At 41.2% G+C, this 14,950-nt stretch overlaps 1 protein-coding gene across 1 annotated transcript; it reads left to right on the top strand.

Moving 5' to 3' along the window:
• Positions 1–3,070: 3,070 nt before the first annotated feature.
• On the top strand, positions 3,071–13,321 carry CNGA1 (cyclic nucleotide gated channel subunit alpha 1; the record flags this gene model as incomplete). Its single annotated transcript, XM_081141092.1, has 8 exons — positions 3,071–3,192; positions 4,094–4,195; positions 5,146–5,208; positions 6,948–6,989; positions 7,069–7,170; positions 8,431–8,538; positions 9,268–9,374; positions 11,907–13,321. The coding sequence occupies exons 1-8, from the start codon at positions 3,086–3,088 to the stop codon at positions 13,319–13,321; spliced, it is 2,046 nt and encodes a 681-aa protein (XP_080997218.1). The 5' UTR covers positions 3,071–3,085.
• Positions 13,322–14,950: the final 1,629 nt, after the last annotated feature.

Here is a 14,950-nt window from a genome sequence, read left to right as displayed (position 1 = left end):
AAGAACCTTTCCAAAATTATAAATTCAGTGAGTGTTCATAGCTTCTAATGAAAATTCATGTAAATATAGTTTTAAGTTAAAAAAAAAAACAAGATTTAGTCACTTAAGCATCTATTGAGTACCTATTATGTGCCGGCATTCTGCTATGGTTACAAAGGCCTCCACCCTTGAAGGTCATAGCCTCACTGTAAAGATACATGTGCACAACAATTTACCATAGAGTGAAATAACTGAAATACATATAAAAGGTTACGGTTGGTGGTGCGCGGGCAAGCCAAATAGCCATCTCAGACAGTGAATAAAGAAAAATTGAATTTATTTAAGGAAAAGGGGATGGGGGATGGGAACATCCAAAGGGAAGGCTACACAGCACTGAGTCAAAAGGTATTGGGTCCATGACGGCAGCAAAATATACTTAGGACAGTGAAACAAGGAAGGTGCATGGAAGTAACAGGAGAGCCTGGGCTGGGCTGCTGTGGCTCCCTGAGAAGCCAGAGAAGGGAAGGGGGCCTCGGAGACAGGTTCAGGCAGTAAGCCGGGGACGAGCTGCCGCTGCCCATTGCTCCCCTGGTTGCAAGTCTCCTGGGGTCCCTTAGAGGGAGGAAGGGGGAAGGAAATGGCGCTGGCCAGCCCCCCCCCCCACTGGGTCCTTTGTCCTGAGGGTGTTTATCTCTGTCTTGCAGGGGAGAATCTTAGGGGAAGTCTCAGGGGAGGGTCTTAACAGAATATTCATCAGTTTTCTAGGTGTGCTCTTTCAGCTGATTGGTTGTTGCCAGGGCAGGGGGTCATTCATCAATGTAGCTGGTCCTGAGGCAGCCATGGTGTCACTTGTCCAGTTTTGCTGCTTTTCTGAGCCTGGAGCTGAAATACAACTGAGGCCTAAGATGTTATCTTTGGGGAGGAAATGCTCAGGGAGTCTAAACCGCATGACCAGTGATATGCTGGGGGAGGATAGGTTCCCCTGAGGACAAGGTTCTTGTTTTCCCAGTTTCGCCCCTTGCTAGGTGTCCTGGGCTTTCTGCCCTGGTGAGTTTCTGCACCTGAGTTTCTGTACCTGGCCCATCGTCCTTGCTCTGATCATATACAAAATGCAGTGGCAGAGAAAAGAAGTGATTAGCTCAGTCAAGAGTGGGGAGTTAGTGAGGAGTTGACCTTGGGTGGCCTTGAGCAATGGGTAATGCCCTTCTAGGACAATAGGGAGGTGGGCTTCCCAGGCAGGAAAGTGCATGTGCCAAGGTACAGAGGGGGGAAATGGTGTGGCTCAGTCAGGGCCATTTTGTTCCTTAGAAATAATAAGTTTTCATACCATAACCCAAGCTTTAAAAAATTATTACATGAATTATAAAATCTTTGTTTAACTAGAAAACACCATTCTCATTTTAAAACATGTAATAAGTAGTAAACCTTCTAAAATAACATGTCACTGATGAACTGGTTTAGTTACTAAGTGAACTAGCTATTGAGCACATACTAATTATATAGCATCATAATAGTCATTGAGGGAAATAAAAAAGAACTTTAAGAAATTGTCCTGAATTCCAAGAACTCAGGCGCAGAGGCACATACCAAAAAACTATTAAAAAATAAAATTAAGGAGTAAGGTGATATTAAAAATATTAACAAAGTTTACAGTTGCTGTACACTTACCATCAAAATGGATGCTGGCTATAAACAGCTGGTCCAGATGTATCGGTGAGCACCTTGAAATAGCAGCTCTGCTTGAATGTGTATGATTCTGTAACCTAAAGGTCCCTGGGCCCACAGTCTTTGGATCTGAATAAATTTGCATATCATTAACAGCACAGATAATTCCTGTTCCTGCCCACCTATACCCATAGGACCTCCAGTTTTACCACCCTAAAAGTCTTCCTGGGGGTTTTCTAGGGATTCCCTCATAGGGTGCCTCACATAGGGTGCTGTCTTTGGTGGAGGTTGGTATGTTGTTTTAAGCTGTGGCTCATGGAAGATGAAGGCCAGTCCAGGGCCAGGTGGTCAAGGGTAGCAGGGGTTTGGGAAGAGGAACATTCTCCACTCTGAAGCCAGGACCCCTGCCTGCCAGCCAGAGGAGCACCAGAGAACAGCATCATTGTCTTGGTTTTGTCACGCTCAAGGTGGGTACCTTCAGAATTGCGGAGAGAGTCTTTCTGAGGACCATGGAAAGAAGTCATCCACTGAGGGCAGCTGAAGTGGGGAGGGGTGGGCAACGCAGGTGACAGCAATAATATGAGCATGGTCCATGCTGGAAGCAGCTGGAAAATGAATCGATGTTTGGCCCAGCTCATTCAACCTGATCTTAAGAAATAATACACCCAGACAAGAGTTTTAAGCCAGCGTTTCTCAAAATATGTTGCTAGGACTATATGTGTCACAATAATTTAAAGGACTTGCTAAAAATGTGGATCAGTTGCATCCTTATGCACTCTAAAGTGAATACCACTCTAGACCCTTTTTTTTGAATGCCTATAGACATTTGTAGCTGGTATGCCCATTTTGTATTTTATTTTATTACTTTCCATTATTGCTTAATTGTTTGATATGTATGTAAAATCCTCATAGCTTTGTTCCTACACCCACGGTGACTGAGTATTTTTTAAAACTGGGTAAATCCAAAATTAAAAAGACAATTCTATCCCTCTATTATATTCTTGAATTAAAAAAAAATACACTAGCCCGGCCGGTAGTGGCTCAGTGGTTGAGCGTCAGCCTAGGATCCAGGAGTTCATAGTTTGGTTTCCGGTCAGGGCACGTGCCTGGATTTCGAGCTCAATCCCCAGTGGGGGGCGTGCAGGAGGCAGCCGATCAATGACTCTCATCACTGATGTTTCTCTCTCTCTTCCTCTCCCTTCCTCTCTCTGAAATCAATAAAGATATATTTAAAAAAATACAGTAAACACTGGAGAGTGGTACTTAAGGGCTTAGGCCATGTTTGTATTCTATTAAAGAATAATTTCCACATATAACTGGAAGTAAGATTATTACTACAGCCTTAGAAGAATGGTAGAGTAAAACTTTTGATTATTTATGTATATATATAAAAAATCTTCCTGCTAATAAGTCTTTTCCCTCCCCAGATGTTAAACTAACCATGAAGAAAAATACTATCAATACACAGCGCTCTTTTGTAAACATCCCCAGTGTGATTGTACCAGATATGGAAAATGAAATGAGAAGGATGGAAGATGGAGCATGCAGGTAACTATGCATTTTTCCAAAATTTATTTTTTAGTGTTGACACTATTACAGATGTCCCCCACTTGCTCCCCTCCGCCCAGCCCCCACCCCATCCCAGCCATCACCATGTGGGCTCTGCATATATGCATATCAGCTCTCTGGTTAATCTCTCCTGTCTCCCTCTGGGCTGATATCTGTCAATCTGTTCCGCATTTTTAATACCAGCCACCGTTCTGAAATGTCACTAGGCTTAATTTCAATTTAACTTTTAATTTGTAACCTTGAACTTTGTAATTTATTTAATATAGCAAATTTATTCAAACTTTGGAATTGCATAACTTGTATAAGAAATAAACATAGATATATGTGTTCATTATTTAGAAGCTTGTGTGCCAAATAGTTCCTTAGTCACTGGCAAGACCTTTCACTTCTAAAGGGATAGCATTGCCGTAGATAAATGTGAAAAAAAAAAAAAAAATACAGAGAGCAAAGTGCTAGCACGTTTTAAAAGTATAATTTAAAGCAGTTACCCTGTAAATAAAGAGAATGTGTATACGTGTGGTTGAATACATTTTTAATGGAAGGAATGTTTTTACAGGTTGGTCCATACATCTGTATAGTATGACCTAAAACACAGATATCACACTTTCTATTGGGTAAATATTAGCATAAATCAATATACCAAACAATAGAAATGTGGAAGACCTAGAAAGTATTTTCTTAACTACATCTCTCTGACTAAATTGTGCCTATAATTCTATGTATTCTGTCCAGTTCTCATTTTACTCTAATTAAAGTTTGCGGGGTGTTAGTTGGAGAGGGAAGGAGGCGGGACGAGGCAACAGTGCCCTATGGGAACTGGTGTCCTCCCCAGCTCCTTAGAACACTGATCTAATTCTCTCTCCCTCCCGCGGGACCGCAGCTCCCTTTCTGATGACGACGACGGTGCCTCTATATTTGAAAACTCTGAGAGTGAACACCCCCACGCGAGGGATCCCTTCAGAAGGGGGGGACCATCACAGAAGTGAGCAGCATGACCTACCCCTGCACCCTGGGTTTTAAACCGTTGTTTAGATGAAAGAAAGATCTGCTTTCCCGCAGGGGACTTGGCAAATGCTCCCTCTCCCTCGTCACTAGGCAGGGTCCCCGGAGGAACTCACCACTTCAGTTCCTGACCCTTTCCTTTTCTTGGGAAACCTGATGATTCATGTCCATGGGGCTCCAAGTAACCCATACTCTTGCTGGTCATTTTCCCTGAGACACGTGTCTGTCTCTTAAGAAACCTCACGCCCCAGTCCTCTCTGATTTCTTCTTTCTGGTCCTTCCTCCGGGGTCCTGAAGCAGTTTTTTGTCAGAGGGGTTGGCTGTCGTATTTTAAAATGCTGCATCCCATTTGACCCCCCTTTCATGGACGTAGAGCACTGGAGTGAGCAGCTGGAAGAGCTTAGAATCCTTCGTAGGAATAAAGCTGTCTTGGAAACTTCAGACCTGGGACTCTGGGTGCGGAAGGAGTGTGGTGTTGGAGGGCCAGGGGTTCCCATCCTAGGGAACATTCACTTTTGCTTTGCTGTTTGTCCCTTCTTTTTGTCTTTGGCTCCTATTTCTCTTTTCACTGACCACCTCCCGCTTTTCCACTATTTTCATTCGCTTTTCTTTCCCTTCTTCTCTTCCCAAGTCTAAGTCTTAGGTCTCTTGCTGGGAGTGAGTGGCATCAAGTTGGCTCACTGGAGACCAGGGGGGATGCTGCTTCTTGGTGTGAGCATTGATCACTAGAGCTTACTAATCACTTTGCTTCACGGCATGCTATTTGGCAACTCATGCTTCATGGAGGCCCTATATTTTCAAAAGTTGTCTAGACAATCATTAGTAATAAGTAGAAACTGAAAAGAATTTGTTCTTTAAGACTGCTTGCTTACCATGTCCATTATATGGATGGTGAGTACTGTGATTTCACTGTCCTTTTTCATTTCCTAGGGAGCAGTCCCTGCCTGGTGTCATCGCACTTTTCAATGTTAACAACAGCAGCAATAAGGAGCAGTAAGTACATTTACAATAGAAAACTAAAGCTTGCTTTTACAGAAAACCAATAAAAAGGTAGGGATATATCTGAACCTGTTATAGAACAGGTATTAGGAAAACTCCACCTAATACAATGGCAATGATATTATGTTATTTTGTTGTTGGTTTATGTACTTCTGAAAAATGTAGCTACCCATATTAAAAGTAGTATGTATGTATGTATGTATGTATGTATGTATGTATTTGAATACTATGAATAACTATGAATTACAATTATGGGACCCACCCCTCTTTGCAGAGTAAGCACTGACGTGGGTCTCTATTATTTCTAGATCCTGTCATCCCTTTTGCTCTCAGGGAATCCAGTTCTGTACCAGCATCTCCTATTATCAGCTCTGGCCTACAGAAGACAATACCACTGAGCTTCTGAGTGATGCTGGGCCGGCCTCACCAGCACATTTCTTGACACTTTTGCATTCTCTGAGTCCTCTTAGGGAACATAATCAGCTGGAGGGCTAGCTTCCTTCTGTAGTAAATCCACTTTAGCATCCCACTCTCTGAGTCTTTCTTGATACCTTCTTCTGCCATCCTCCATGGCATTGTATAGTTTCTATTTCACTTAGCATGAGCCCTCACCTTTTCTGAGCTTCCAAGAGCCACCTGAATAGTGCATCAAGACCGACCACCTCCCAGGATCGATGCTAGGGTGTTAGATCCTGCATCACAGGAGTGTGCTCCCATAGCAATAAATTCTCCCTTTTTCAACTTTATTCTCTGTTCCCTTTTGACAGGATGACCTTAGATGCCACGCCTCACTTTGCTTGTCAATTTTACCTCCTAGTTCTCCTCAGTAGCAGCTTTCCACCTCTGCTGGGTCATTTCTACACGAATGAAATTTATTTGTACATTTGCACCTAAACATTTTCCTCCCTTTAACACCCTCCCTCTTCTCAAGTTTTCCAACTCTTGCTCATACTTTGAGGCCTAGGCGTAGACCTATCTCCCTTTAACAGCCTTCTCTGAGGATCCTAGTGACAGTGAGATGCCTGTCCTTTTATGTCTGAATAATAAATCTTACCAAGACTTTGGAGTCAACAATGGCTGAGACCTTAGGTCTGTCTGTCTGACTCCAGAATCCATTCTTCTGCGGACTGAGAAAATCAATCATAGAAAGAGGCCTCTAATCACGTAGTCTCCACTCAAGAAGAAATTATATGTATATAAAGATCTCAAATTCTGTGAATGATTCTAAGAATCAGGATTCCATTGTGTTACCACAGAGTTTTTTGACTACTCATAAAACAATTGCTTTAGGCAGAATTAACCCTCTACAAAAAATTGATGGCCTTTCCTTGAAATTCTCAAAGCTCTTATTCAAGGGTAAATATAAGTAATATCAAGAATCTTATATTTTAAATAATTAAAAAAAAATACACATGGAGGCTTTGAAAGTATACTCTTTTGGGGGCTGCTGTTTCTTAAATTTCTCTCCTTGGGTTCATGCCTTGTCCTACCTCCGTGTTCTCAGCTGCCCACATTTGCCCACCCAGGGACTGCTGTTTGTTTGCTTTGTTACCCAGATGCATGCACATTTTTTGTAGAACTTGCCATTAGGAGACCAGATTTCTGGCTTCTGAGCACAGGGGCAGGCCTTTGAATACAAAGCTGAGAATTCTTGCTCAGTGGACAGGAAAGCAATAAGAATGAAAGTCAGAATGGAATTTGATTTTGTGATGGAGATATTGTTTCCTCTCTAGACAGCCAAGAGAAAACAAGAAAAAGAAAGGAGAGAAGAAGAGGTAAGTCAGACTCCCACATTTTCCTCCCACAACATTTTTGTATTTTAACACTAACTACACTACATCTCACCTTTTTCAGCAAGTCAGATGATAAAAATGAAAATAAAAAGGACCCAAAGAAGAAAAGGAACAAAGAGAAGCAAAAGAAAGAGGGAAAAAGAGACAAAGATAAGAGAGAAGAGTACGTTTCTTTTTACTCTCATTGAAATTAGGAATGCATTTGTGATGGGTTTTGGATCCAGGGGTAATTTCCCAAAACGTTATAATAAAAAGGCCCAATGTGAAGACTAAATAAATTGTTATTAAATATAGATTACATTTTTTTTTCTTATTTTCTTAAAATTAACAATGGAAGCCTTGTTCTTAGTTTTCTCATCAAAAATTGTCACTGTTATCATTAATTCCCTTCCCCAAGCACTGATAAAGATAAGCTTACCACTGGGAGATATTTAGGTTCCAAGGAGAATTGGACTCCTAGGATCTTAACATCAATTCTAAAAGTTGAAATATAAATTTAATGATTTCATTAACATTCTTGCATAATAAATACTGTATGGCAAATAATCCAAAGAAGTCTTATTGCAAAAGCCATGCCTAATTTCAAAAGCAAAAACACCAGCCATTTGAAAGATCCTTTTTAAAACCAACATTTGAGACTTGAGATTTCACAGTGGTAAGGCTGAGTGATATTTGCAAAGCTCTCTTTTTGCTTTTTATTAAAGGGAAAATTGTTCTCTAAACTTACTTAAAACTCTTTACCACACCATGGTTCAGTTATTTGTGCCTGTTAGAAAGTTGTTGAAGTTTGTGTAAAGGGAAAAGTTCTTAAAAATATGGACTTGATACTAGAAAGATTCAAAAATTTTCACTTGAACATACATTTTCTTCCTCCCTCTTGCCCACTCTTTCCTCTCTTAATCCTTTGTACATGCTTATGAACAACTACTTGTATTAGATTGTGTTATATTCGTCTTTCCATACAGATTAGAAAGAAGCCATGAGCTCCCCTCTCATAATAGAGTGCGTGGTTCTTTTGTTGCCTGGTGGGAGGCATGGCAAAGCCAGCATTTTTCCCAGCACCTAAAACCTACCAGAGGGTCCTGTGAAATGTCCAGAGTTTGCCATAATCTGCGCGCATGATTCCTTCTCTGTGGCTGAAGTGATAGAAGTGTCTGCAGCATCACAGTAAAGCAAGGACTTTAATGAAGGTCTAATATGTGGTTGAATGCAGGACTAGTAATTTAACTTTCTAGCCACACTTCACTAACTAGTTTCTTATGGCTCGTGCACTTATGTCAAGCTGATCTTCCCACCACAGGGTGAGCTCCAGCTTCCTTCTATTTCATTAATTGTGGGTGATGAGCACAATCATATTTGACAGGTAAAATTAAAATGTTTTTGTTTCTTGGTAACTTTCCCCTTTGTTTCTAATTGCTGCTAGGGAGAAGAAGGAAGTCATGGTTATTGATCCCTCAGGAAACACATACTACAATTGGCTGTTTTGCATCACCTTACCTGTCATGTACAACTGGACTATGGTTATTGCAAGGTTTCTATATATTTTTGTGGATCTCAGCTCATTCTGGTTTTTAAGTTGAATTACTTAACTGTTGGGCCTAGACCTCTTCAGGACATACCTCTTTTCTCCACTACGGGATGTAAGGAGATGCTACATTATACTCAACATGTTTTTTTAAGATCAGGAGTAGATGTTTTTGTTCCCAGTATACTTGGAAATCCAGTCCCAGGATGGGGGAATGAAGAGGATACTTTAACATTTTTGATTGTTCAATCATTTAATTAGAAAAAAAGTTTGCCAACATTAGAAAAAGGTCAAGGACCTATGTTGCTTTAGGGTAAGGTGTGTTTCTCAAATGATTTCTATGGTTCCCGTCTTTTAGACAATAAACAGCTCAAACATCCAGGACCAAGTGCAGTTTCTGGAAGCATTTGGGGTACTGACAGTCAATATGAACCTGGTTATTAGTGTGTATGATCCCTTGTATTTGACTTTAGCTCTAGGCCACTTATTCCTATTTGATGTGTTCATAAAGCTGACTAGTTTAATGGAAAGAATGTTGGAATTCAGAAGGGTAAGGAAACAAATCTAACCAGTCCGACATGGGAAAAGATTTGAGAAAGCCATGGTTGATTCAATGGACTCTAAGGACCCCTCCTAGCCTTATACTTTTTCTCATTATGATAAAATTATACAAAGAGGACTTTTACTTAAATTGGCCCCCCATTTGTTTTATTTATACAAGTTTTTCTTTTACAGAGCATGTTTTGAAGAACTCCAGTCTGATTACCTAGCATCCTGGCTCGTTTTTGATTACTTGTCAGATGTAGTCTATCTTCTCGATATGTTTGTACGAACAAGGACAGGTAAATATGTTGAGTTTGGGATATTTTGCAATTTTATGCTTTTATCTCTGTAATATAATTTGAAAATTTCTAATTAAAGCATTCTTCAAGATAAACTCACAAAAACCTATTTCAGAGGAAAAAGCACAGTTGAAAGCAAGAGTGCCGGATTTCCACCCAAGGGCTCAGGTCGCTCCAACTGATTCAGGAGGACGTTTCTAGGCAACCTTTTGAATGCAGTTGGTGGCGTTCCTCTGTTACCCTGTTCACTGGGGTTTATGCCAGATGAAAGGAATAGGAAGAGCAGAAATAGTCTGTCAGCCCTGTGGGAAAGGGAAATTGCTAGCTAACAGAGAGATTGAAGAGGCATGGGGGAAAGTGTCACTGTACCCAGCAGAGCTGTATTAGAAATTTTGTAAGAAACAGAACACATATCCTTAACTCCACTTTGTGGTCCTTGGTGAGGCATTATTGATCAGGGGGAAGGATCTAATAGCAACCTACTTGAAGTGCTCTTGTTAAGTTCATTGTTTCTACACTGCTCTCCACATGCAAATGTAACAGTGAACACAGAGCATGGCTTTTAAGAATTGTAATGTAAAGTAGGGACATTCTCTGTTGAAATAAAGAGCTTTTCAGACAAAAAAGGCTAAAGGAATTTATCACCACCAAATCAGCATTGCAAGAAATGTTAAAGGGACTGCTGTAATAAGTTGAAATAGAGAGAATGAGACACATGGGCATAAAGAAATAAAATGGCAATAGATAAGTACCTATCAATAATAGCTTAAATATAAATGGATTAAATATCCCAATCAAAAGACATAAGGTAGCTGAATGGATAAAAAAAACAAGACCCAAATATATGCTGTCTACAAGAGACCCACCTCAGAACAAAAGACTCACACAGACTGGAAAAAACGAAACAAAAAATTTCTGGAGGACTGTAAAGAAGAGATCGACAGCAATACAGTCATACTCGGGGACTTTAACATCCCACTGACTTTATTGGATAGATCGTCCACACACAAAAATCAACAAGGAAACAGTGACTCTATTTTTTTTTTTGTATATATATCTTTATTGATTTCAGAGAGAGGAAGGGAGAGGGAGAGAGAGCGATAGAAACATCAATGATGAGAGAGTCATTGACCGAGCCTGAAACCCAGGCATGTGGCCTGACTGGGAATCAAACCTCCATCTCCTGGATCCCAGGTCGACGCTCAACTGCTGAGCCACACCTGACCAGGTGGAAACAGTGACTTTAAATGACACACTAGATCAGATGGATTTAATTGACATTTACAGAACATTCCACTCTAAAGCTGCAGAATAGGCATTCTCCTCAAGCGCACATGGGGCATTCTCAAAGACAGACCACATGTTAGGACGCAAAACAAGTCTCTACAAGTTCAAGAAAACTGAAATCATATCAAGCATCTTCTCAGACATTTACACCATGGAATACTAGGCAGCTGTAAAAATAAAGGACCCCTTACCCTTTGGGACAGCATGCATGGAACTGGATACTATTATGCTAAGTGAAATAAGCCAGAGAAAGGGAGGTGTCACATGATCTTACTCATATGTGGAATCTGATGAACAAAACCGGTGAACAAAATAGATCCAGAGACACAGAAACATGGAACAGACTGATGAATCTCAGAAGGAAGGTGAGTGGGAGGGGAGAGATTAACATAAGAATTCATACACACATATGCATGACCCGTGGACACACACAATAGTGGGGTGAAGACCTGAGGGGAGGGGTACAGGGTGGAAGGGGGGTCAATGGGGAAAAAAGGAGACATTTTTAATACTTTCAACAATAAAGGTAAATTTTTAAAAAGTCAAGTAGGGACATTCTCTAAATATCATCGCACTGGAGGAATGTTTCAGTTGCTGTGCCCCATTCGCAGCGCTGATAGTCAGTGCAGGAGGAGGAGCGAGGTGTATTCCTAGTGAAATGTAGCAGTGCTGAAATTCTGGGCTTAAGCACAAGGCCCATGGCAGCCGTGTAGGAGGAGAGAAGACCCCACGTGTCTGAGGAAGCAGGGGAGGGTGGCAGCAGCCGGCAAGGAGATGTGCAAAGGCTGCCAACGAGGACACATGCTTCACAGCGAAGGAGCAAGGAAAGAATACATATAATGGTTCGAGAGTAGGGCAGGCACCTAAGTTTCAAAAACAGGGTTGGGGTTCTGTCAGGAGAGTAGCGTGAAGTATAAGCTCAGTGCTCAGGTGTTCAGGAAACTTTCCAAGAACACAGTTCATAAAAGCAATGGAGATACTGGACCTAGAGAGATTTGTGTATATACATGGTGTATAATTTCTCACTTCTGCACTTACAAAGTTTTACTTTTTATTTCTGCAAAATAATATTTTCTATAGCTACATGTTGATTGGCACATGCATCTTATTACCTGGCTAAAAGCATTCTTACTGAGATTGAGTTTTTGTTTTGAACTCAGCGAAGTTCATTCAGAGTTACTTTAGAAAAAGTCACAATAGCATAAAAAGAAAAAAAAATTAAATTGATTTTTTTTTCTATTTTAGGTTACCTAGAACAAGGACTGCTGGTGAAGGAAGAGCTTAAACTCATAGAGAAATATAAATCAAATTTGCAATTTAAACTTGATGTTCTATCAGTGGTACCAACTGACCTGCTGTATTTTAAGCTGGGGTGGAACTATCCAGAAATCAGATTAAACAGGCTGCTAAGGGTCTCTCGAATGTTCGAGTTTTTCCAGAGAACAGAAACAAGGACAAACTACCCGAACATCTTCAGGATTTCTAACCTTGTGATGTACATCGTCATCATTATCCACTGGAACGCATGTGTGTACTATTCCATTTCCAAAGCTATTGGATTTGGAAATGATACATGGGTCTACCCTGATGTTAATGATCCTGAATTTGGCCGTTTGGCTAGAAAATATGTATACAGCCTTTACTGGTCTACACTGACTTTGACCACCATTGGTGAAACACCACCTCCTGTAAGGGATTCTGAGTATGTCTTCGTGGTGGTTGATTTCCTAATTGGAGTCTTAATTTTTGCTACCATCGTTGGTAACATAGGTTCTATGATTTCCAACATGAATGCAGCCAGAGCAGAATTTCAAGCAAGAATTGACGCCATCAAGCAATATATGCATTTTCGAGATGTAAGCAAAGATATGGAAAAGAGAGTTATTAAATGGTTCGACTACCTGTGGACCAACAAAAAAACAGTTGATGAGAGAGAAGTCTTGAAGTATCTTCCTGATAAGCTAAGAGCAGAGATAGCCATCAGTGTTCACTTAGACACTTTAAAAAAGGTGCGCATTTTTGCCGACTGTGAAGCCGGTCTGTTGGTGGAGTTGGTCTTGAAATTACAGCCCCAAGTCTACAGTCCTGGGGATTACATTTGCAAGAAAGGTGACATTGGACGGGAGATGTACATCATCAAGGAAGGCAAACTCGCTGTGGTGGCAGATGACGGAATCACTCAGTTCGTGGTATTGAGTGACGGCAGCTACTTTGGTGAGATCAGCATCCTTAACATTAAAGGCAGCAAAGCTGGCAATCGAAGAACAGCCAATATTAAAAGCATTGGCTACTCAGATCTGTTCTGTCTCTCAAAAGATGACCTCATGGAAGCTCTGACTGAGTACCCGGATGCCAAAGGTATGCTAGAAGAGAAGGGGAAGCAAATCTTGATGAAGGACGGTCTGCTGGATATAAATATCGCAGATACTGGGAGCGACCCTAAAGATCTTGCAGAGAAGGTCACGCGAATGGAAGGGTCAATGGACCTCCTGCAAACAAGGTTTGCTCGGATCCTGGCTGAGTACGAGTCCATGCAGCAGAAACTGAAGCAAAGACTCACCAAGGTTGAGAAATTTCTGAAACCACTTATTGAAACAGAGTTTTCAGCCGTTGAAGGATCTGGAGCTGAAAGTGGGCCCACAGACTCCACGCAGGACTGAAACGCTGGCTGTTCACAAGGACGCGCCTCATGATCCTTTCAGTGGTGTGACTAAGTGATGTGATTAAGTTTGAAGAAGAGGAAGGTTCAGCTGGGGATTCCACACGGGAAATGTGCCTCGGTGCAGGGCACGAGGCCCACACGCTTGCTTGGAAGGTACCATGATTAAAGAATCATCGTATCTTAGGATTTTCCACAATGGATACTGTGCAAAGATATAAACTGATGAACTTGTCAGTACCTGATTTCCTCTCACATATGCTCCCTTCATGTAATAATGTTTGTAAAAGTGAGCAAGTGTCCCTCACTCTCAGGCAACTTACACTGCTGAGGAGCACCTGGAAGTACCGTGTGCATCATGTTCAGGATACTATTTGAAAAGAATTAGAATGCAATAAAGCAAAATACATTCTGAACCTGTAGTGACTATTATTTATTTGATAGTTTAGTGGGAAGTTTAAGATCTTGTAGAGCATCAGGGTCATTATAAGGATATTAATCATACCCTAGGCTTACAAAGAGTGGTTGAGAGAAACTTCTTACCGATAAAAGCATACAGATCAGACTTTACTGTACAAATATATGCATATATGTTACGTATAAAATATATAACATTGAAAATTATAACATTTTGCAGGAATTTTTAATACTAAATTTAAAATTTTTCTGATTATTAAAGCCTGACAGCAGTGACCACTCTGACTGATCAGCAGTAAGAAAAAGGGATACAGCTAATAACATTGCTCGGTGATTAACCGGGAAATTGTTGTTATGATAGACAAGGTAACCTGGGGGTTCAGTGGACCAGCATGGGCATCACCTGGGAGCTTCTTGGAAATTCAGAATCTCAGGCCTACCTACTGTGTCTGAACCTGCATTTCAGCAAGCCTGTTCTGCGCTTCTCAAGCTTTAATGCAGGCATGAGTCACCTATCTAGAGAGCCTGGAAGGAGCTGATGGGAGGATGGTTCTAGAAAAGAAAAGAGACAAGTGTGACAAGTGTGTGGCCATCGAGGACATTGCTAACCAATCACACAGCGCTTACTGCTGAGCCCAGCTGTGCTTCAAAATATTCTTCTTAACACAGATCACAGGAATTGATAAAAAACCTCTATCCCTGCCTATAATAACATGATTCAGTGTCGCTTCTCATTAAATTGACATGTGAAATACTTACATGGGCCTCCATCAGTGCACGTCAATGATGTAATTTATTCTTCTCTACCTCCAGAATGCCCCCTGAACTGCATAGGTTATGCCTCTGCAGTCTTAAGTTTCCCTTCATTCTGCCTGTCTCTTCAGTACCAGCTGGCAAGGGTTTCTTCACTGTCGAAGTGGCTAGTCCTGGAGTGGGAGGGCTCCCAGTCACATGGAACATACTACAAGTGCTCCTTTTCTTGTTTTCTTTCTTATTCTTCTCATTCCTTCACCTTATCTGTGTTTTCCTCTGTGCTCTTTCTTGCCTGTCCTAAAAACCTCTAAGACTGTGAGGAAGCCTGCTGGCTACTCATGCCAGGCTGACGTAAGGTAGGAATGAGTGAGGGTCACGCACCCAGTGAAGCAGCCCCAATCTCAGCGTTCAGGGCTGGGTACTTTGAGTCTGATCTGGGCTGGAGCTACATCCAAGGGTT

This window comes from Miniopterus schreibersii (genome assembly GCF_964146895.1).
Source record: "Miniopterus schreibersii genome assembly, chromosome: 1".
NCBI lineage: Eukaryota > Metazoa > Chordata > Mammalia > Chiroptera > Miniopteridae > Miniopterus > Miniopterus schreibersii.
This window is presented reverse-complemented; position numbering and strand designations above follow the sequence as displayed.